The following is a 24086-nucleotide window of genomic DNA, read 5'->3' as shown; positions in this document are numbered from 1 at the left end:
CCTTAAAATTAGAGCTAGGCCGTTCCGGGGTTGATGTCAGGAAGCACTTCGTCACACAAAAGGGGTAGTGGAAATCTGCAACTCTCTCCCTTAAACAGTTGTTGAGGCTGGGGGTGGGCCGGGGGCGGGTCAATTGAAAATTTCAAAACTGAGATTAATGGTTATGGAACCAAGACGGGTAGATGGAGTTAAGATCAGCTGTGATCTAATGGAATGGCGGAGCAGGCACGAGGGGCTGAATGGCCTCCTCCTGTTCCATTCCATGGTACAGTTATTGCGCTGATTTAATTTGTTCTCGGGCAAAAATGAATTTTAAAAAGGTTCTGACGAAAGGTCATCGACCTGAAACATTAACTCTTTCTCTCTCCACAGATGCTGAGCAATGTTCCCCTCTTTTTTTTGCGGGTTGAGTGAGGGGAGTGCTGCCCATTTGCGCGAAATTTAACATTGGAAAAGCCAGACCAGGGGCTGCGCGTGACCGGCAGAGCGCCCCGCAACTTAGAGGGAACCTTGCTGCGGAATATTTCCAGCGTTGAGTTTTTTTATTTCTGATTTCCAGCATCCGCAGTATTTTGCTTAAAGGGTGACAGTAAAGCATGGATTTTAATCTTGTGGAAACCTCCAAAAGTATTTCCTTACAAAACTGTCAAATCTTCAAACAATAGCGATGCACTGTCGATCACTTTCATCTTGTAAGAGCTGCTAAAGTTTTAAACCAATGTACATCTCACTTCCACTGCACCACACTCAATGTCCAGCAGGTGTCACCGTAGGCATGCTCTGCCACTAAGTGGCAGATCTGTGTGTTACCAGAACTCATTTCTGGCTTAAGGGGAAAAAAAAACACAACACAGGAGTAATTTTACATTTCATTGCAACAGAACAAAGTGTGCAGAGTTTATAAACATCTGTAGCTCGCGGGTCTTGTAACGATCCACTTATGGAGGATTAACGGATGACAAACCCAGCCGTCGTGTATAAATATTGAAAATTAGAATAATTTCGCCAGCACAGGGGACAAATGAACACCACTGGCGTCGAGTTCTGCAAATCTCCAGGCTGCCGCACCCGGGTTTGTGAGATCAGTTCACGGCCCAGTGAGATTGGTCGCACCCACACACTCCCCCCGCCCCCTCCGACAGGAAGGTTACTCGGAAGACTCGTTAAGTCGGTGTTGCATCCTTGCCGCGTGTTCTCTGCTCTTGGCTCTCTTGGCTTGCCGCTGAGGGGCGAGGGGGGGAAAACAAGAACAAGCTTTAGAAAACAGTAACTGAGCGAGTCGGGCCGATCGGACGGCAAGCTCCGATGGGCAAGCTGGGTTACCCAAGGGAGTAGCCGAGACGTACAGAACGGGAGAGTTTTAGGTTTGATCCCCCCCCCCCGGTTTGTTAGACCACCTCAAACAGTGCGGGGGAGGGGGTTTGTGGGGCACGACAAACGGCCTCTAGACCCCTTCGCTTGGGGAGGTTCCCAATCCAGTGACCCCCGCTGGAAATGTGCAGATGTCAGGCGAGGGCTGCGATGCCGAAAGGCCTGGTGCACCCCACATTGAAGGGTGACAAGTCATGGACATCATAGAGGTTTACGGCACAGAAGGAGGCCATTCGACCCATCGTGTCTGTGCCAGCACGGAAAAGAGCTCTCCAGCCTAATCCCACTTTCCAGCTCTTGGTCCATAGCCCTAGAATCATAGAATGGTTACAGCACAGAAGGAGGCCATTCGCTCCGTCGAGCCTGTGCCAGCTCTCTGCAAGAGCACTTCAGCCAATCCCACTCCCCCCGTCCTTTCCCCGTAGCCCTGCAAATTTTCTCTCTTCAGGTACTTAACCAACTCTCTTTTGAAAGCCATGATTGAGTCTGCCTCCACCACCCTCTCGGGCAGTGCATTCCAGATCCTAACCACTCGCCTTTGGTTCTTCTGCCAATCACCTTAAATCTGTGTCCTCTGGTTCTCGACCCTTCCCCCAATGGGAGCAGTTTCCCTCTATCTACTCTGTCCAGACCCCTCATGATTTTGAACACTTCTATCAAATCTCCTCTCAACCTTCTCTGCTCTAAGGAGAACAACCCCAGCTTCTCCAGTCTATCCATGTAACTGAAGTCCCTTATCCCTGGAACCATTCTCGTAAATCTTTTCTGCGCCCTCTCTAAGGCCTTCACATCCTTCCTAAAGTGCGGTGCCCAGAATTGGACACAATACTCCAGTTGAGGCTGAACCAGTGTTTCATAAAGGTTCATCATAACTTCCTTGCTTTTGTACTCTATACCTCTATTTATGAAGCCCAGGATCCCGTAAGCTTTTTTAAACACTTTCTCAACCTGCCCTGCCACCTTCAATGATTTGTGCACATATACCCCCAGGTCTCTCTGTTCATGCACCCCCTTTAGGATTGTACCCTTTAGTTTATATTGCCTCTCTTCGTTCCTCCTACCGAAATGTATCACTTCACACTTTTCTGCGTTAAATTTCACGTCGGCCCATTCCAACAGCCTGTCTATGTCTTCTTGAAGTCCATCACTATCCTCCTCACTGTTCACTATACTTCCAAGCCCTGTGGGTAACAGCACTTCACATTTAAAAAACTTGGATATTTACTTGATGAGGGTTTCTGCCTCTCCCACCATCTCAGGCAGTGAGTTCCAGACCCCCACCACCCTCTGGGTGAAAATAGCTCTCGACTCCCCTCTAATCCTTCTACCGATTACTTTAAATCTATGCCCCCTGGTTATTGACCTCTCTACTAAAGGGAAATACGTACTTTCTATCCACTGTATTTAGACACCTCATAACTTTAAACACCTCAATTAAGTCTCCCCTCAGCATCCACTGTTCCAAAGAAAACAACCCCAGCCTATCCAATCTTTCCTCATAGCTAAAATTCCCCAGCCCAGGCAACATCCTTGTAAATCTCCTCTGCACCCTCTAGTGCAATCACATCTTTCCTGTAATGTGGTGACCAGAACTGCACGCAGTACTCTAGCTGTGGCCTAACTAGTGTTTTATACAGTTCAAGCATAACCTCCCTTATTAGTCAACAACTCCATTATCGTCGGATCATGCGACTACCAGGTCTTTCCTCGTCTAGCAATTCTGCAGAACTCAATGAGATACCATCATTCCTTTAAAACTATTACAAAGAGTTCATTATTTCTTTTAACTCCTCCCCCACCCCCACCCCCACCCATCTTTCTGTCAAGTTGAAAAGAAATAACAATTCTATTTAAATGCAAGGTGCTAATGGCCGCAGGGAACTAACTGGCGTGGAGAAGTTACCGAGCACGAGCGTGCAGAGCTCAGTTTTCATTCTGGAATCCTAGTCACGCAGAATGGTGCTCACCCGCTGCCAGCTCCACCCCATTATTGGCTCTGGAGTTGGGATAATGTGGGCAGACGAGCAGCGTCACGCTGCGAGATGGTAGAGCAGACAGAACAACAAACGTGGCTGTCGTCGTGTAAACTTGAGGTCGTCCACAACTGGGCTGCCCGTGTCCTAACTCGCACCAAGTCCCGTTCACCCATCTCCCCAGTGCTCGCTGACCTACACTGGCTCTCGGTTAAGTAACGCCTCGATTTTAAAATTCTCATTCTCGTTTTCAAATCCCTCCCTGGCCTCGCCCCCTCCCTATCTCTGTAATCTCCTTCAGCCCCACAACCCCCCCCCCCCGAGATATCTGTGCTCCTCTAATTCTGGCCTCTTGAGCATCCCTGATTATAATCGCTCAACCATTGGTGGCTGTGCCTTCTGTTGCCTGGGCCCCAAGATCTGGAATTCCCTCCCTAAACCTCTCTACCTCTCTTTCCTCCTTTAAGACGCTCCTTAAAACCTACAAAGCTTTTGGTCAGCTGCCCTAATATCTCCTTATGTGGCTCGGTGTCAAATTTTGTTTCATGACACTCCTGTGAAGCACCTTGGGACGTTTTACTATGTTAAAGGCGCTATATAAATATAATAAGTTGCAGTGGTTGTTGTTGTAAATAAACAGCCTGGGCGGTCGCAGTTTACAGGTGCCACCAGGAAGGGGAGTTTGCAATCTTCGGTCAGGCCATTGGGCAAGGCACAAGCTCCCCAGTGACGGGGATGAAACAAGATGCTACAACCCTTGCGGGCAGAAGCCTGCAAGAGGACATCCGTGTTTGTGTAAACAAGGAGGAAAAAAAGAGTGGAAAAATTTTTTAAAAGTGGTACTGTACCAATAACAAGCAAACAGCAAAATCTACCAGTTTTAAGACGACCTTACCTCCAATTGCAAGCAATGCCTCATCTCTCGGTCAATATCATTACATTTCCCCAGAAACTTCATGAAGCTGTGCTGTTGAAGTGAAAAGATACCCAGTAAGTTACAACATTGGTCACGCTGCGCTAGCACTGTCGAGTAACCTCACTTTGACAAGGCTATTGTAACTAGCTGATGACACTGCATCACCTGCCATGGTACATTAAAGTCCTCCAACATTGCATTGAACTGAGACTGTTTATGAAAATAATTATTTCTTTTATTCATTCCTGGGATGTGGGCGTCACTGTCAAGGCCAGCATTTATTGCCCATCCCTAATTGCCCTCGAGAAGGTGGTGGTGAGCCGCCGCCTTGAACTGCTGCAGTCCGTGTGGTGAAGGTACTCCCACAGTGCTGTTAGGGAAGGAGTTCCAGGATTTTGACCCAGCGACGATGAAGGAACGGCCGATATACTTCCAAGTCAGGATGGTGTGTGGAGGTGGTGGTGTTCCCATGCGCCTGCTGCCCTTGTCCTTCTAGGTGGTAAAGGTCGTGAGTTTGGGAAGTGCTGTCGAAGAAGCCTTGGCGAGTTGCTGCAGTGCATCTTGGAGATGGTACACACTGCAGCCAGGGTACGCTGGTGCTGGAGGGAGTGAATGTTTAAGGTGGTGGATGGGGTGCCAATCAAGCGGGCTGCTTTGTCCTGGATGGTGTTGAGCTTCTTGAGTGTTATTGGAGCTGCACTCATCCAGGCAACTGGAGAGTTTTCCATCACACTCCTGACTTGTGCCTTGTAGATGGTGGAATGGCTTTGGGAAGTCAGGAGGTGAGACATTTGCCGCAGAATACCCAGCCTCTGACCTGCTCTTGTAGCCACAGTATTTATGTGGCTGGTCCAGTTAAGTTTCTGGTCAATGGTGACCCCCCCAGGATGTTGATGGTGGGGGATTCGGCAATGGTAATGCCGTTGAATGTCAAGGGGTAGTGGTTAGACTCTCGTTTGTTAGAGATAGTCATTGCCTGGCACTTGTGTGGCACACTTGTTACTTGCCACTTATCAGCCCAAACCTGAATGTCGTCCAGGTCTTGCTGCATGCGGGCATGGACTGCTTCATTATCTGAGGAGTTGCAAATGGATTAGCAATTAAATCAATATTTTGTGTCTACGTTCTGGTCCAGGTACTAAAAATTGCACCGATTTAATGCTACACTTACCAAGGTGTAGTTTCACATTGGCAGTCTCGGTGTAAGATATTAATGATCTTTCCTAATGCTTTGTATCAGGCAGAAGATATGTATTTTGCAGCAAGCAAGAAGCTCAGTAGTCAAAGGTTAGATGTGGATGTCCGAGCTCTCCTGGTGGTTCCTAGGTGAATCCATCGCTCAAAGTGTAGATGTTAGGGGAGGACAAGATCAGCTGGGAACTGGCAGTAACATCAAGAGGTGGTTGGTTGGCATGAGAGGAGGGATTTTCCAATGAGTTCAGAAGGTTGAGGGGTGATCTGATCGAGGCGTTTGAAATGATTAAAGGATTCAGTAGGGTAGATAGAGAGAAACTATTTCCTCTGGTGAGGGAATCCAGAACAAGAGGGCGTAATCTTTAAACTCGAGCTTGGCCATTTACGAGTGGAATCAGGAAGCACTTTTTCCACACAAGGAGTAGTGGAAATCTGCAACACTCTCCCCCAAACGGCTGTGGACACTGGAGGTCACTTGGAGCTTTCAAAACTGAGATCGATAGATTTTTGTTAGCTAAGGGTATCAAGGGATATGGAGACAAGGCGGGTAAATGGAGTTGAGGAGCAGATCAGCCCTGGTTGAACTGAATGGTGGAGCAGGCTCGAGGGGCTGAATGGCCGCCTCCTGTTCCTATAGTAATAACTGAACTGTGAATTTATTTAACTCCTCTTGCACTCTCACTCTCGAGCTGTTCTTACATTGTTCCTTTGCCCCGAGCTCACATCGTGATTCGTGTACAAGGACACCCAGGTCCCTCTGAATACCAACATTTCCCAGTCACTCACCATTTTAAAAAATGCGTTCATGTCTCAACACTGAATCTATTCGTAAACTCAAAAAAAGGTAGAATATGACAAACCAAATTGCTTGGAAAAGTTCAAATACACACTTTAAAAAAAGAATGCAAATGCTGATTGGAGAAGCTGTAAGAATTAAGAAGTCCTTTTACATTTGACACTTCCTCCTATTGCAGCAGAACTCTGTGTGGCACTATCGTTCATTCACACTGAGAATAAGAAACCATCTCCACAGACGCAACGAGCTCTGCCTTTATATTCGTCATTGCTATTGAACGTCAGTGGGTCTGTATCACTGCTGGGATGAGAGACCTGGGCTTACTAGCTATGACAACAGTTCGCCATAATGAAGAAAAAAGGCAAATACAAAAAAATTACTTAAAAGTAAATTAACCTGAATCTATGTTTCATTGATAGAATCATGGAAATTCACTGCACAGAAGGAGGCCATTCGGCCCATCGTGTCCATGCCGGCCAAAAAAAGAGCTCACCAGCCTAATCCCACTTCCCAGCTCTTGGTCCGTAGCCTGGCAGGTTACGGCACTTCAAGTGCATATCCAAGTACTTTTTAAATGTGATGAGGGTTTCTGCCTCTACCACCCTTTCAGGCAGTGAGTTCCAGACCCCCACCACCCTCTGGGTGAAAAAAGTTCTCCTCAACTCCTCTAATCCTTCCACCAATTACTTTAAATCTATGCTCCCTGGTTATTGACCTCTCTGCTAGGGGAAATAGGTCCTTCCTACCCACTCTATCTGGGCCCTTTGCAATTTTATACACCTCAATTAAATCTCCCCTCAGTCTCCTCTGTTCCAAAGAAAACAACCCCAGCCTATCCAATCTTTCCTCATAGCTAAAATTCCCCAGCCCAGGCAACATCCTCGGAACTCTCCTCTGCACCCTCTCTAGTGCAATCACATCCTTCCTGTAATGTGGTGACCAGAACTGCACCCAGTATTCTAGCTGTGGCCTAACTAGTGTTTTATACAGTTCAAGCATAACCTCCCTGCTCTTATATTCTATGCCTCGGCTAATAAAGGCAAGTATCCCGTAGGCCTTCTTAACCACCTTCTCTATCTGGCCTGCTACCTTCAGTAGTCATTAGTGCCCACAATACATTCCATATCCTGCCCCCGCACCACCCCCCCCCAGCTCCCACACCCCCAGCCACAACACCCCCGCAACCCCCAACTACAACCCCACCACCACCCCAACCCCCACCACCAACCCCAACCCCCACCCCCCCACCACCAACCACCACCCCCCCACCCCCAAACCCCCCGCAACCACCACCACAACAAACCCCCCCACCACCACCACAACACCCCCCCACCACAACCACAACCCCCCCACACCACCACCACCACAACACACCACCACAACCCCCCCCACCACCACAACCACCCCCCCACCACCACAACCACCCCCCCAACCACCACCACAACCCCCCCTCCACCACCACAACCCCCCCAGCACCACCACCACAACCCCCCCCACCTTGTGGAAGTCCAGGGTCAGATCAGAGAGTTAGTACATGGTCATTTCTACAAGACAACGGAGATCAAGTCAGTGGAACAGTGATTTTGCGCCAACCAACATCAAGGAGGCAGAACTCACAAAATAACTTTTTTTTTTTTTTTTAAATAGAGGAGTCCCCTGCCTTAGCAATCAGGGTCCAAATACTGGCTCTAATTGTTAGATCCGTGGTTCAGTGGATAAATAATTACACGGATGCTGTACATTAGCAAATAACAGGTCTTTACTGGAGGAGGGTAATCTCTAGACTGGGGTACAGAGGCATGCGCACAGCTTATATACCGGTGTGGTCACTGCCGGTACTACAGTATACAGGAGCTGTAAAAAGTAGTTCTGACTTAAAGCACATACACTACAATTCCTCCCTTTTTAGATTAATAATAACCCCTTAATATTCAAATAACAATTACATTTTTACATGTACATTCAATAACAAAAGTCCATTTATAGATTAGTCTTTGGGGCGGCTTCCTGACCCTTTCGGGATAGCGCCTTTCCAGAGGTTCTTGTTCTTGGTGCAGAGGCGATTCTGACCCCTTTTCATCGGGTAGTTCATCGGGTTCCACTGCTACTGGGTCTGAAGTAGATGCTACCGGTATGTCGGGTTCATCCCCAGGTACTCGAGACATGGGGTTGATGCATTCCTGTGATGCTAAGATCTGATCAACGTGGCGTCTCACAATGTTCTCCCCGACATCCACTGTGTACATTAATGGCCCCTGCCTTGTACATATCGTTCCGGGTTGCCACTTCTCTGTTCGATAGTCCCGGGCCAAGACTGGTTGCCCTACATTGAAGCTCCTTGTCGGCTTCTCGTTGATGTGCTGGAATTGTTTGTCCTCAACATTTCTTCGCACATTTGGTCTGAGCAAGTCCAGACGAGATCTCAACCTTCGGTTAAAGAACATCATGGCCGGGGTCTGGTTGGTAACTGCATGTGTCGCGTTTCGGTAGGCTAATAAGAAATTGTCCATCTTATGCTGTAGTGGAATTTCCTCGTCGCACATAGCCTTTATCGCCTTCTTAAAGGTTTGTACGAACCTCTCAGCCAATCCATTGGTGGCTGGATGATACGGGGCGGATGTGTAATGCCTTACCCCATTCCTTTTCATGAATTTTTGGAACTCGTCGGACACAAACTGTGGTCCATTATCAGAGCAGATCTGCTCTGGCAACCCGTTTCTGGCAAATATGGTCCGTAGGACTGCAATCGTTTTCTTTGCAGTGGTTGAAGACATCTTTATCACCTCAGGCCACTTTGAATGAGCATCCACTGCTATTAAGAACATTGAGTCCATGAATGGACCAGCAAAATCAATGTGCACCCGTTGCCATGGAGAGGAGGGCCACTCCCATGGGTGTAGAGGGGCATGTGGTGGTGCATTTTGGACCTTCTAGCATCCTAAGCAGCTCTTAGTTAGGTCTTCGATTTGTTGATCGATTCCCGGCCACCACACATAAGCCCTAGCTGGGCTTTTCATTTTCACTCCCCCCAGATGACCTTCATGTGGCTCATTTAGCACTCTCTCCCTTAACTTGGGTGGAATCACCACTCTGGATCCACAACATCACTGTCCCCTGGCATACTGACAGCTGTTCTCTTCTGGATGAGAATGCTGGCAACAGTGAGTCGCCATGTGTTGGCCATCCCCTCACCGTCAATTCATATACCCGTGACAGCGTCGGATCATTGCGGGTCTCCTTCTCTATATCCACGTTTGTTACTGGCAATCGTTCAATTAGCGACGAGTAAAATATCTCGATAGGGTCCACTGCTGGTGCTTCCTCCACAGTAGGCAGTGGCAGGCGTGATAGCCCATCAGCGTTTCCATGCTGTTTTGTGCCTTTATTTTCTATTTCATATTGATTCGCCCCTAGAAACAGGGACCATCTTTGTAACCGCTGTGCAGTCATTACTGGCACGCCCTTCTTAGGATTAAAGATGGAGACAAGTGGTTGGTGGTCAGTCAGCAAGGTGAACTTCTGTCCATGCAGATAGTGGTTGAATTTTTTTACTCCCCATACTAGGCTGAGGGCCTCCCTGTCAATCTGGGCATAGTTGCGCTCGGCTGAGGTTAGTGACCGAGATGCAAAGGCTACTGGCCTCTCCAACCCGTCTGGGAATTTGTGCGACAGCACCGCTCCAATGCCGTAGGGTGATGCATCACATGCCAAACGAACTGGTAGTGCTGGGTTGAAATGGGCCAACACCTCTTTTGATGTGATCAATTCTTTACACTTCTGGAAAGCTCGTCTACGTTCGTCATCCCACTTCCATGGTACCCCTGTTTGCAGTAGGGTGTTCAGCGGGTGTAATACCGTAGACAAATTTGGTAAGAACTTGTGGTAATAGTTTACCAGCCCGAGGAACGACCTCAGTTGTGACACATTTTCCGTTGCTGGAGCCTTGACTACTGCCTCTATCTTGTCAGGGGACTTATGTAACCCCTCTTCATCGATGACGTGGCCGCAATAAGAGATCTGTTTCTGGAAAAACTCGCACTTGTGGCGATTAGCTCGTAGCCCATATTCTTTTAATCTGGCGAGCACCTTCTCCAAGTTAACGAGGTGATCACCGTCATTTTCGCCCGTGACCAAGATGTCGTCCAAATAACACTGGGTCCCTGGAATCCCTTGCAGGACCTGATCCATCGCCCTTTGCCAGATAGCCGGAGCCGAGGCTACTCCAAACACCAGCCGGTTGTATTGATAGAGACCTTTATGGGTGTTGATCGTAAGGTAATGTTTCGAAGCTTCTTCTACCTCCATTTGCAAGTACGCCTGGGCTAGATCAATTTTGGTGAAGCGTTTACCACCAGATAGCGAGGCGAAAATATCCTCAATTCGTGGAAGCGGATATTGCACTGTGTGAAGGACTGGGTTCACTGTCACCTTAAAATCCCCACAGATGCGGACCTTCTTTGGTTCCCCAGGCGTATTACTCAACGACCTCTTCATTACAGGAACAATGGGTGTAGCCCACTCGCTGCAGTCCACTTTGGACAGTACTCCTGAATGTTCCAACCCTTCCAGCTCCGCTTCAACCGCTGGTCTGATCGCAGAATGCACTGGTCTGGCCTTCAGAAACTTTGGGCTTGCATTATCCTCTATTTTAATTGTTGCTGTTATTCCTTTTAGTGTTCCTAGTCCCTCCTGGAACACTTCTTTTGTGTCAGTTAGCATTTTTGACAGTCGTCCAAGTGTGACGTTATCATCCTTTTTGGCCTCCACCTTCAGTGCCTATATGGAATGCCAATCTAAATGTATCTTCTGGATCCATTCGCGTCCTAGCAGTGGTGGTCCTCCATTTGGCAATACATATATATCCATTTTAGGTATTTCCTGACCTTTATATATGTCACTTTCACCCTTATTTTTCCTTTGGGGTAGACTTTTTGCCCCGTATACGTCTTCAAGACAATCTCTGTAGCTTTCAAGGGTATGTGTGAAAATAGCCGCTTGTAGTCTCTTTGATTTATGACTGATAGAGCTGACCCTGTGTCCAATTCCATTTCCACTTGGACTCCGTCTATCTTGATTGTAACCCAGATAGTCTGGTGATCCTCCATTTCGGTTACATTATGTAGTTTCAGACAACCCAGCTCCTTGCTTCCGGAGTCTGTGTCACTTTTCTGTTCGTCTGAACCACTGTCCATCACCTGGTGTACCTTTTTGTACTTCTCCTGTGGAGATTTCTTACTGTTGGTTTTCTTCCCAGACCTGCAGACTCTTGCTATGTGTCCTGCTTTCCCACACTGTCTGCACACTTGGTCCTTGAACCAACAATCTTTCTGGTCATGTGTTGTCCTGCCGCAGCAATAGCACTTCCCTGTTCCATAGGTCATTTCGTTGGTGCCATATTCTTGCGGTCTCCGTTGTATCTCTGCAGCACCCCTTGCGGCTGCTTCGTGTGATACTGCCATACTGAAAGCTTTGTCCAGCGTAAGGTCCTTTTCTGATAGAAGCCGTTTCTGGGTTCCTTCACTTTGTAGCCCACACACAAACTTGTCCCTTAACGTGTCTGCTAGTCCCACTCCAAACTGGCAGTATTTCGATAGCTTGCGCAGTTCCGTTAGGTACTCAGCATTGCTTTCGTCTTTGTGTTGGTTCCTTTTATGGAACTTAAATCGTTCTGCTATCAGCAGCGGTGTGGGGTTTAAGTGGTCCTGTAGGATTTCTACTATGCTTTCAAAATTCTTGTTTACCGGCTTCTCTGGGGTTATTAGATTTCGCAGTAACCCATAAGTTTTTGCACCCATGGAATTTAACAGAACCAGTGCTTTATTAGCATCTGGCACTTCATTCGCCCTGCAGTACACCTCAATACGTTCCACATATGTCGCCCAATCTTCGACTTCATTGTCGAACGTAGAGATACTGCCACTCTTCGGCATCCTTGGTTGTGCGTTAACTATCACCAATGGCGCCTCCCGCGCTTCCCCTTCTTCTCCGCTGGCACAAAATGGCATCTCCCGCTCTTTCCTTCCTTCCCGCGCTCACCCGTCTTCTCCGCTGCGGCTTCGCAAAATGGCATCTCCCGCGCTCTTCCTTCTTCTCCGCGGCTCAATGGCGCCTCCCGCGCTCTCCCTGCTTCTCCGTGGCTCAATGGCGTCTCCCGCGCTCTCCCTGCTTCTCCGCGGCTCAATGGCGTCTCCCCTTGCTTCGGCCCGCGGACCCTGATCAGCCCGTGATCCCTGGCTGTGCTCTGCGCGTTCTTCTCTTGATATTTGTCGACGCCGCTCAGTCTAGAACCTGGCTGTTTCTTACCCTCTCTCTCTCCGGTTTGCAGTATTTTCCCTCGACGCCGCTCGGTGATCAACCCCCGGCTGCGCCCTGCTCTCTTCACCCTCTTTCTTACCCCGTCGACGCTGCCCGACTCTCTCTCTCTGCTGTCAGTCGGCTCCAGCCGCCGCTGCTCAGGAAGGGTCTGCTCTGGACCTGTCGTCGGTCTCTTACTGCTCGTTGTGGCTGGGGAACCAAGCCCGGCTCTCCACAACCTCCCCAGCGAAGTTGGATCTCTGCCTGACTGCTGGGCGGTTGCTCGCGGTCGACGCCCGTGTTCCTGGACTCGACTATTTTTTTTTTTTTTAATGTTGCAGGTAGATTCGCATCAACACTCGTCGCCACTGTTAGATCCGTGGTTCAGTGGATAAATAATTACACGGATGCTGTACATAAACAAATAACAGGTCTTTACTGGAGGAGGGTAATCTCTAGACTGGGGTACAGAGGCATGCGCACAGCTTATATACCGGTGTGGTCACTGCCGGTACTACAGTATACAGGAGCTGTAAAAAGTAGTTCTGACTTAAAGCACATACACTACACTGTATAGTGTGTTACAATCACATTGCAGTCACACTGTCGCTTCTGATGCTCATTGCTCTATCCGCCTTGATAAACTGAAGTTTGTTGATCTACTCAATTTCTAATTGTGGGCGTGACGAGAGAAAATATGGACATCAGCCAAAAAAACAAGCCTGCTCCAGGGTGTCGCACAATTAATGCACGATTACACAGGCCAACTTCCTGCGAATCGTCGTCTGCGCTACATTCCTTCGTTCGGCAAAGCAAAAAAGGAGGTCGTTCATCTTTTCCCCAGATTATCCCAGGGTTACACTGTGAATGCAACAGCACAGCACATCTGTGCGATCGCTCGAAAGGCTCGGTGGGCCAAAAAAGGAAAACCGACAACAGCATAATATTTGGAATTAACCGTCCCAAAAATAGGATCAGCAATGGTGCCTAGGAATTCATTAAAACATACTACAGAACACTTCAGAAAGTGCAGCATCTTAATTCATACTTACTTCTCTATGGCACTGTTTGAGACGATCAATGATACTGTTGCACTCCTCCGTATGCAAGTGTGGAGATAGATCCGGGTGCATGTCCGGTTATGGCTTATTCTTTGCTAATCTGGAAGCGGATCCTTAATACTGATGTCAGGGTTAAAAACTCACCTCTGAAAGTCAGGTTTATAGGTACAGATCAGCACAGATAAATCATTAAATTGCACATTATCAGCAAAATTGCTCATGTTTACACCAGAGTGAGCAAATTCCATTCACAACTGAGACAAGACAGGTTGGTGGCAGGTGTCAGAATGGCAACAAAAAAATATCACTTTTTCTTTCAGTTGCTCCTTTCAAGAAAATAAATCATCCTACTCACATCATTTTCTCTTTTCCTGATGTAGTGTCTCAATTTGGGGTATTTATTATAACGCACATTGGCCCAGAAATTTGGGCCTCCACGGGTGAGTACGCACGGGGTACTCACCCGTAGGCCCAATGGAAGTGCTGGTTTCGTGCATGCACTGCGCATGCGCGGGAAACCGGCACTTCCATTCCCCTGAAAGAAGGGGTTAAGAGGTGGAGCGCGTGCGACAGAGAGACAGTGCGTGCGCATCGAACTTACGTTTTTTTTCCAGGTTTCTCCGGGAGGGTAAGTCTCCAGAAATTAGACATGTAAAAAGCAGTCGCAAGGCCTGCTTTTAACAAGGTAAGTGGTGAATTAATTAAAATTAAAACATTTTTTCCCCACAGGTTTATTATTTTTAAATACTTTAAAGAAAGGTAAGTTTATTTTTAGCCCCGTTAGAAAATGTAATTAATTTTTTCACAAATTTAAATTGTTTAAAATAGTTATTTCATGTAATTTATAGTTTATTTCAAAAATGTGATTTTTTTTTTTTTAATGTATTTGAGTTTTTAGTGATGTTTTGGGGCTTGTAGTATTTATAGGTTTGACAGCCCTTCCTGTCAAACTTATGAATGAAGCATTCCCTGCTACCATTGGCTCTCCATGGCCCACATGATCCCAGGGGACGCATCGAACTAACTGCGCCCCTGGCATACGCAAGCACTGCGCGCCGGCAGTTGGAGGAGGCCCAGGATCGGAATTCCATGCGGGCCCACAGCACAACGTCCGGCACACTAGGTAAGTGCAGGTCAGAGGCTTGCACCCGCGGGAAGCCTCCGACCCGAATTTCTGGGCCATTATAATACAATTCTTATATGCAGTGCACACTTTGTCAACATCACACTTCCCTTCATGATCCAAGCGTTCCTCCAGCTCTCCATGAGCAATGCCACAGGAGACCTGCCAGTACTACGATAAGATACACAGCTCAAAGTTTCACACGATTCATTACTTCCGAAAGAAAAGACTTTGCATTTCTATAGCGTCTTTCACAACTACCGGACGTCTCAAAGCGCTTTACAGCCAATTAAGTACTTTTGAAATTTAGTCACTGTTGTAATGTAGGAAACGCGGCAGCCAATTTGCGCACAGCAAGCTCCCACAAACAGCAATGTGGTAATGACTAGATCATCTGTTTTAGTGATGTTGGTTGAGGGATAAATATTGGCCAGGACACATAGATACATAGATACATAGAAGATAGGAGCAGGAGTAGGCCATTCGGCCCTTCGTGCCTGCTCCGCCATTCGATGAGATCATGGCTGATCCTTTAATTCAGTATCCCGTCCCCGCCTTCTCTCCGTAACCCTTAACCCCTTTTGCCCGTAGAAATATATCTAATTCCCTCTTAAATATATTTACTGAGCTGGCGTACACTGCCCTCTGTGGCAATGAGTTCCACAGGTTCACCACTCTCTGAGTGAAGAAATTCCCCCTCATCTCTGTCCTAAATGGTTTAGCCCTTATCCTTAAATTATGTCCTCTAGTTCTGTTCTCACCCGCCAAGGGAAACATTCCTTCTGCATCCAGTCTGTCTAGACCTGTCAGAATTTTATACACTTCTATGAGGTCCCCTCTCAATCTTCTAAACTCCAGTGTGTACATCCCTAAACTACATAGTCTCTCCTCATAGGTCATTCCCGCCATTCCTGGTATCAGCCTGGTGAATCGCCGCTGCACCCCCTCCATGGCAAGAACATCCTTCCTCAGATGAGGCGACCAAAACTGTACACAGTACTCGAGGTGTGGTCTCACCAGTGCCCTGTACAGCTGCAGCAAGGTATCCCTGTTCCTGTATTCTAACCCTTTTGCTATGAAGGCCAGCATACCGTTTGCCTTCTTGACCGCCTGTTGCACCTGCATGCTCGCCTTCAGTGACTGGTGTACAAGAACACCCAGGTCTCTCTGTACTTCCCCCTCTCCCAATCTATTGCCATTTAAATAATAATTTGCCCTCCCGTTCCTGCACCCAAGGTGGATAACTTCGCACTTGTCCACATTATAGTGCATCTGCCATTTATCCGCCCAATCGCCCAGTCTGTCCAAATCGCTCTGGAGCTTCCTGGTCTCTTCCTCTGAGCCCACCCCCCCCTCCTAGTTTAGTGTCGTCTGCAAATTTGGAAATGCTGCATCCGACTCCCTGATCCAGGTCATTAATGTAAATTGTGAACAGCTGGGGGCCCAGGACAGATCCCTGTGGTACCCCACTTGTTACTGCCTGCCATTCAGAAAATGAGCCGTTTATTCCAACTCTCTGTTTTCTATCTGACAGCCAGTTCCCTATCCACGCCAAAACTTTCCCCTTTATCCCATGAGCCTCAATTTTCCATGCTAATCTTTTATGTGGGACCTTATCGAAGGCCTTTTGGAAGTCCAGGTACACCACATCTACTGGCTCTCCCCCATCTATTCTACCAGTTACTCCCTCAAAAAATTCCAATAGATTAGTCAAGCACGATTTACCCTTTGTAAATCCATGTTGACTCTGTCCTATCCTGTCCCCATTTGCTAAGTGCTCCGCTATTTCATCCTTAATGATGGACTCCAGCATTTTGCCCACAACTGATGTAAGGCTTACAGGTCTGTAATTACCTGCTTTTTCCCTACCCCCCTTTTTGAATAGTGGGGTAACGTTAGCTACCCTCCAATCCATCGGCACTGTTCCCGAGTCTAATGAATTCTGAAAAATCATCCTTAGTGCATCCGCTATCTCTAGGGCCACCTCCTTCAGTACCCTAGGATGCATGTTATCAGGCCCTGGGGATTTGTCCACCTTCAATCCCTTTAGCTTCCTTAACACCATATCCTTAGAGATATTGATTTGCGTCAGTTCCTCCTTTGCCAATGTCCCTATTTTTCCCGATATCCCAGGGAGGTTTTTTGTGTCTTCCTTCGTAAAGACTGACCCAAAGTATGCATTTAGTTGATCTGCCATTTCCTTATTTCCCATTATATATTCCCCCGTATCTGACTGCAATGGACCAACTTTGGTTTTCACCAGTCTTTTCCTTTTGATATATTTATAAAAGCTTTTGGAGTTAGTTTTTATATTTTCCGCCAGCTTGTTTTCGTAAGCTATTTTGCCCCTCTTGATCATGCCCTTTGCCCTCCTTTGCTCTATCTTAAACTGTTCCCAATCTTCCGCTCTGGCGCTTTTTTTGGCTATTTTATACGCCCTATCTTTGGATTTTATGCTGTCTCTAATTTCCCCTGTTATCCACGGTTGAGTCACCTTTTTAGATTTCCTTTTATGCCAGATTGGTATAAACAATTTTTGCAATTTTGTCATTCTATCTTTAAATGTTTGCCATTGTTTATCTACCTCCAGTCCTCCCAGGAACGTTGTCCAATCAGACCTACTCAGTTCCCGTCTCATGGCATCATAATTCCCCTTGTTTAAATTCAGGACCTTAGTCTCTGAGTCAATTTCTTCGCTCTCCATTTCGAGTGAGAAATCGATCATGTTATGATCGCTCTGACCCAAGGGTCCCCGTACAACAAGATTACTGATTAGTCCCTTCTCATTGCACAGTACCCAGTCCAATATAGCCTGTTCCCGAGTTGGTTCCTCGACATATTGATCCAGATAACCATCCCTTAAACACTCAAGGAATTCCTCCTCCTCATTATTTTTACTGATTAGGCTGGGGAGAACTTGTAGGATAGAGAGTACCTGTAGGATTTAGTAAACATTGTTAAGATTTTGTAACCATTATTAAATAACTATAATATGTGAAATTGTATGTTAAAAACCTAAAAAGCCTGTATAAAATGGCAAACAGCTGAGAAGCAAAGCAGGATGGGAATTATGCCAACCTGACTAAACTCTGTTAGAAATTGATGTTATTCTGTAAAATGGTCTGTTAGTAAACAAGGAGATCGTGGGGAACAAGAAATTCATCAACATTGCAAAAGAAGATAGGGGACTGGAGACAGTCACCACTCCCTGTCTTCTCAAAAATGCAGAACCGGCTAAACAATGAGCTGATTAAAAAGCAAAAAAGACATCTGTGAGAATTTAGTGTGAAGGTTGTTCTCAGATAAGGATAGCTTGTTTACTAACTGCCACGAAGGCAAAACAGAGGAAAAAGGGTATAAATATCTAGGTATTGAACATTGAAAGCAGTGCGAAACCGGAGGAAGAAGCAGCTTCAGTCAACAGAACACAGCAAGAGAATAAAGAGACCGCACCACAGTCACTCGGAAGGAACGCCGGGGATCGATGAACAGACTGCGACTATCTTCTTGTTAAGTGTTGTGGAGTATTTTAAACCAACACTCGACACAAGGTTTTAGATCGATAGTCAAGTTGTCATTATTGGACTGGTGGGGAAACAGTCTGCTCTGCCTTAGCCAGACTTTTCCAAATTGGTGCAGCAAACACTACATTTTTATACATTACAACACATACATCCAGCTCATTCAAAATTCATTCCTGCCATCTGATTGGACCTTGGCCTGCATGCATCTTCACTGATTGGTTGCCTATGCCGCGTTACATTAAAGTACCGCCTTTATTATCGGAAAAGTATATGTCCGTTATCCCCCAAGCTGTTGTTGCACCTATGACCTTTGTTTAAGCTAGATGGGGTCTCATCAACATTGTACTTCTGACTCACTGTCCTCCTTTCCTGCCTCTCTAGGCCTCTTTACTTCCAACTCATTGTTTTACTTTCCTGTCAGAACAGAACTTACATGCTCTAGGCCTCTTATGGTTCCACGTCCGACTAGGTTATCTCAACTGCTAGTTCAGCAACTTAGAAAAAGCTTACTACTGCAAAGGCCTATTAGATTATTGTCTTTATTACACCATTCAGTGAAACTGCCAGCGATTTCAGTGAAACTGCCAGCGATGTCAGTTTAACTCTTTCCCCACTGCATTAAGTATTACTTCTTTGCACTGGGTGTTTAATGTTTAATAAACCTGTTTTACTGATACACAATATACCTGTACCCAGAGTGGTTTGTGTAGTCACGGACAATATTTTATAAAGAGCTTTTAAAAGCTACAAACTCCACTGCTCTTCTTCAAAATATTGCCATGGGATCTTTTATGTTTGCCCGAGAGAGCAGGCGGGGCCTCAGTTTGACGTCTCATCCAAAAGATGGCACCTCCGACAGTGCAGCACCCCCTCGGTACTGCACTGGAGTGTCAGCCTAGGTTATGCGGTAGGGTTTCCACTAGTATTATCAGTGCAAAATAGATGAAATTGGCCAAACCAGCGCAAAAATCATTGGAAAAAGATCTAGAGGGGGGGGGAAGGAGGAGAAATGTTTTCACTCGGAGAGTTGTCGGGATCTGGAACGCTCGACCTGAAAAAGGTGGTGGAAGCCGATTCCATAAATAATTTTAAAAAGGGAGTTGGACAGGTACTGGAGGATGAGGAACTCACAGGGTCACGGACAAAAAGCGGGAGTGTGTGCTCTTTCAGAGCCAGCACGGGCACGTCGGGCCAAATGGCCTCCTCCTGTGCTGTAAATTTCTATGATTCTATGAAACGATCAGGGAATTTTAAACACAAGCTACATCAAGTGTAAATTGAGTTGCCACGATCTTTAAGGCTGGTTTAAAAATAATTTTGCCCGAAGCCAACCAGCCCACAAAAGTGGCCACGCACCCAGATCGAAATAATGAGGATGGAGAGTTTCCACCGACTGCGAAGAGGTTCTTCAAACTGAGCTCGTACAGGCATATTTTTAAAGTTTTTACATATTAAAAAAATGTAATTTACTAAGAAACTGGCTAGTGTACACTAATGAAACTAGTAAATGGTTCTGTATAGTTTTTAAGTCATTTTCAGTGATTTTAAATCAGGTTATTCACAGACGGATGACGAGACACTCTTATTAAAAGTGCTTATTTTTGGTGATAAACCCATTTTCAGCTGTAGTAATAAAACCGCACCAGGTTACCGCTCTTAAACACATCAAGGAAGATTATTTAATGCAGAGGGGAAAAAACGATTACGTTCCATTACACTGACTGATTGCGCTGGTTCCTGGAAGGTTTAACGTTTGTGATTATGCAAAGATGAGCTTGGGCGGAAACTAGAACCGTAACTTCACTTCGCGAAACATAGAAGATAGGAGCAGGAGTAGGCCATTCGGCCCCTCGAGCCTGTTCCGCCATTTAATGAGATCATGGCTAATCATCCAAATTCAGTACCCTGCCCCTACCTTCTCCCCATATCCCTTGATCCCTTTAGCCTTAAGAAATATATCTAACTCCTTCTTGAATATATTTAATGAATTGGCCTCAACTGCCTTGTGTGGTAGAGAATTCCACAGGTTCACCACTCTCTGGGTGAAGAAATTCCTCCTCATTTCAGTCCTAAATGGCTTACCCATCATCCTTAGACTGTGACCGCTGGTTCTGGACTCCCCGCCAGTGGGAACATCCTTCCTGCATCTGGTCTGTCTGGTCCTGTTAGAATTTTATAAGCTTCAATGAGATCCCCTCTCATTATTCTAAACTCCAGCGTATACAAGCCCAATCGACCCAATCTCTCCTCATACGTCATTCCTGCCAGCGCAATTTGCGCCCAGTTGCCCGACTGCGCCCAAAGCAGAAACCCCACCCAACACGCATTCGTGTCTCAAACTTGAACGAGTCCGAGACTCCAACTCACGACGACCTTCTGACTCAAGAGACGAAGAGTGCGACCAGACCACTGAGTAATCGCAGTGATTGTTGTTACACAAGCAAATGCGACAGATATGGCTCACTCACAACAACTCTCGAGTAGCAATGAGATAAATAAGATAAGAAGTGAACAGTGGCATAAAGTCTCCTGAGGCAGTGGACAGGAGCTCAGGGTCACACAAGGGGGAAGACATTAATTTCCACATTTAAACCTATAATTCCAGGTGTTTTATTACTTCAACATTTGCATTTTATTCACAACCCCTGACATTTTAAGATCGATTTACTTCTAACTACCAGGGTTTAAATACACTGCCTCGCCAACACTCACCCTGTGTCTCCAGCTGCCCTCAGAACCTTGTGTCACTCATGGCAGGAAGTAACATTTTGCCTGTGATTGACAGGGGAAGGGGCCATACAGATAATGGCATTCCTCTGTCTGTCAAATAACAACCTCCAATAGGTGAGCCAGAAAGGGGCGGGTGCATCCTGAAAGAGCCAATCAGCCAATAGGGGAGGCGGGAGCTGTTGGCTATGACGCCCTGCGCCTTGTGGAGCATCAAGGCACAGCAGGCACTGGGCAAGAATTGGGGATTTAAAGGGGCAGCAACATCAAAGCAAAAGCTAACCCTAAAGCTGTTTTTAAGGCTTTGTTTTATTGCGGCTAATGAATGGATTTATTATGTAATTGATGAGTTGTAACAAGTACTACCATATTTAAATAAATATGATAGCAAAATACTGCAGATGCTGGAAATCCGAAATAACAACAGAAAATGCTGGAAAAACTCAGCAGGCCAGGCAACATCCGTGGAGAGAGAAATAGAGTCAACGTTTCGGGTCAAAACCCTTTTTCAAAACTGGAAAGGAAATAAAATAGATCGAAAGGCAGGGCTGGGAGAGAACAAAAGAAGTGGAGAGACATTAAGAGGTATTCAAAACGAGACGAGATGGTGATAGGACTAGTGGAGGCAAAAGACGGCTCAGATTAGGTGTGAAATGTTCTGGCAGAATGGGAGACAGCTGCCATGTGGGAGAGAGAAAAAAAGGAAAGGGGGGGAGGGAAAAACCAAAACAAAGGGGTGGATAAAAAATATAAGTAAAAATGTAATAGGGGCCGAGGTTATGATCTGAAATTGTTGAACTCGATATTGAGTCCGGAAGACTGCAAAGTGCCTAATCAGAAGATGAGGTGCTGTTATTTGAGTTTACGTTGAGCTTCTGTGGAACAATGCAAGAGGCCAAGGACGGTGAGGTCCGAGTGGAAATGGAGCGGTGAATTAAAATGGCGGGCGACTGGAAATATGTTTAACTCAAAAAAAAGCTGTTTTTAAGGCTTTGTTTTATTGCGGCTAATGAATGTAATGGATTTATTACGTATTTGATGAGTTGTAACAAGTACTACCATATTTAAATAAATATGTTTAATAAAAAAAAGCAAAAGCTGGGTCCTGAGGGAGGGTTTGGCAATCAATTAGGATGATCACTCAGCCACGATCTTATTGCACAGTGGAGCAGGCTCGAGGGGCCTACTCCTGCTCGTATTTCTTATGATCTTATTAAATCCTCAATCGGGCCCAATATTTTTTGTGAATTCTAGAAAGACAGTTCCCTGATCTGTCACATAGCCCACAAAACATTCACTTTTAATTACAACAGAAAATGCTGGAAGCACTCAGCAGGCCAGGCAGCATCCGTGGAGAGAGAGAAACAGAGTTAACGTTTCAGGTCTGGGACCCTTCGTCAGAACTGGAAAAGGCTAGAGATGTTACATGCCCCCAACCCTATCTACCGACCGGCCAATTTTGCTACTCTCGAACTTTTAGGCTTCGGCGCCACAGTGAGATGGCAGAGGACAGCTCAGCAAGTGGAAATGAATGCCGGCACCAATGTCACATGACAGAGGAGAAGGAGCCAGAGAGGAAGAAGAAACGGTTGCACCAGGAAGTGAAGAAAATCAAACACGTCGAGACCTTGACACCTGATGTAAGTCGACAAGATGCACTGCAGCAACTCGCCAAGGCTTCTTCGGCAGCACCTCCCAAACCCGCGACCTCTTCCACCTAGAAGGACTAGGGCAGCAGATGCATGGGAACACCACCACCTTCAAGTTCCCCTCCAAGTTACACACCATCCTGACTTAGAAATATATCGGCTGTTCCTTCATCGTCGCCGGGTCAAAATCCTGGAACTCCCACCCTGACAGTACTGTGGGAGTACCTTCACCACACAGACTGCAGCGGTTCAAGAAGGTGGCTCACCACCACCTTCTCGAGGGCAACTGGGGACGGGCAATAAATGCTGGCCTTGCCAGCAACACCCACATCCCAGGAACGAATATATATATTTTTTATTTAAAACACACTATTCGTTGATGCTCACCACCACTCAGAGGCTGTGCTGCCTAACAAGAATTCTGCTGAAATAACAACAGAAAACGCTGGAAAAACTCAGTGGAGAGAGAAGCAGAGTTAACGTTTCAGGCCGATGACCTTTCGTCAGAACTGGACAAAAGCAGGAAATGGAGCAGATTTAGGGGCTGGGAAAAGGGGGAGGGGATGAAAGAACAAAAGGGAAGGTCAGTGATAGGATAGAAAGCAGGAGAGGTGAAGAGACATTGAGAGATATTCAAGGCGAGAGGAGGTGGTAATGGGACAGGTTAAGGAACAAAGGATGGCTCTGGATGGGGTGTGAATTGCGCTGGCAGAATGAAGGACAGCTGCCATGTGGGAGGGAAGAAGTAAAAAAAAGAAAATATATATGTGTGATAGGGGCCGAGGTTATGATCTGAAATTGTTGGACTCTATGTTGAGTCCAGAGGGCTGTAGAGTGCCGAATCGAAAGATGAGGTTCCCAACCCCTAAACTTGCTTTCCAATCCCTGCTTTTTTCCAGTTCTGATGAAAGGTCATCGACCTGAAACGTCGACTCTGTTTCTCTCTCCATGGATGCTGCCCTGACCTGCTGAGGTTTCTCCCAGCGTTTTCTGTTGTTATTTCGGATTTCCAGCATCCGCAGTATTTTTGCAAAGAATTCTGCTGAAGTATTGTTTTTTGTTCTGTACCTCTTTTATTTAAATCTGGCAGTACTTGTTACAACTCATCAACTACATGATAAATCCATTACATTCATTTTTTTTTTCGGTTGACCTCTTTTTATTTAAATCTGGTAGTACTTGTTACAATTCATCAATTACATGATAAACCCATTACATTCATTAACCACAATAAGGCTAAGCCTTAAAAAAAACAGCTTTAAGATTAACAGTACAAATACAATAATAATTTTTTTCAGACAAAAACAATGTCAACAATACAGGTACTGAAGTATTTTTCTGGGTTTTTTCTGCAACTTTTTCCAGCCAGGCAGCCGCAGCTGCACTACCGGCTCGCCAAGGCCGGCGGCGCTGTGCTGGGATGAGCAGCTGAGGGGGGGCGGAGCCAGGGCTAAAGGG

At 46.4% G+C, this 24086-nt stretch overlaps 1 protein-coding gene across 1 annotated transcript; it reads right to left on the bottom strand.

Moving 5' to 3' along the window:
• Positions 1–857: 857 nt before the first annotated feature.
• On the bottom strand, positions 858–21017 carry cmc2 (C-x(9)-C motif containing 2). The gene is made up of 4 exons (XM_085991826.1): positions 20965–21017; positions 13597–13751; positions 4240–4311; positions 858–1222 (listed from the first exon to the last, which is right to left on the bottom strand). Exons 2-4 carry the CDS (start codon positions 13675–13677, stop codon positions 1148–1150), a joined length of 228 nt encoding a protein of 75 aa, XP_085847952.1. The 5' UTR covers positions 13678–13751; positions 20965–21017; the 3' UTR covers positions 858–1147.
• Between the last annotated feature and the right edge of the window lie 3069 nt (positions 21018–24086).

The sequence above is a fragment of the Somniosus microcephalus genome, chromosome 6 (genome assembly GCF_052327205.1).
Source record: "Somniosus microcephalus isolate GS21.2 chromosome 6, FLI_Smic_1.0, whole genome shotgun sequence".
Classification (NCBI taxonomy): Eukaryota; Metazoa; Chordata; class Chondrichthyes; order Squaliformes; family Somniosidae; genus Somniosus; species Somniosus microcephalus.
The sequence above is the reverse complement of the archived record's forward strand: the minus strand, read 5'-3'. Positions and strand labels throughout refer to the sequence as shown.

Bases quoted from the DNA above. Each gene is read 5' to 3' on its own strand.
- cmc2 (XM_085991826.1), bottom strand. From the start codon at position 13,677: ATGCACCCGGATCTATCTCCACACTTGCATACGGAGGAGTGCAACAGT. The intron at 4,312-13,596 runs GTAAGTATGAAT...TCACTTCAACAG, and splicing joins TCAAACAGTGCCATAGAGAA to CACAGCTTCATGAAGTTTCT. The intron at 1,223-4,239 runs GTAAGGTCGTCT...CTCGCCCCTCAG, and splicing joins GGCATTGCTTGCAATTGGAG to CGGCAAGCCAAGAGAGCCAA.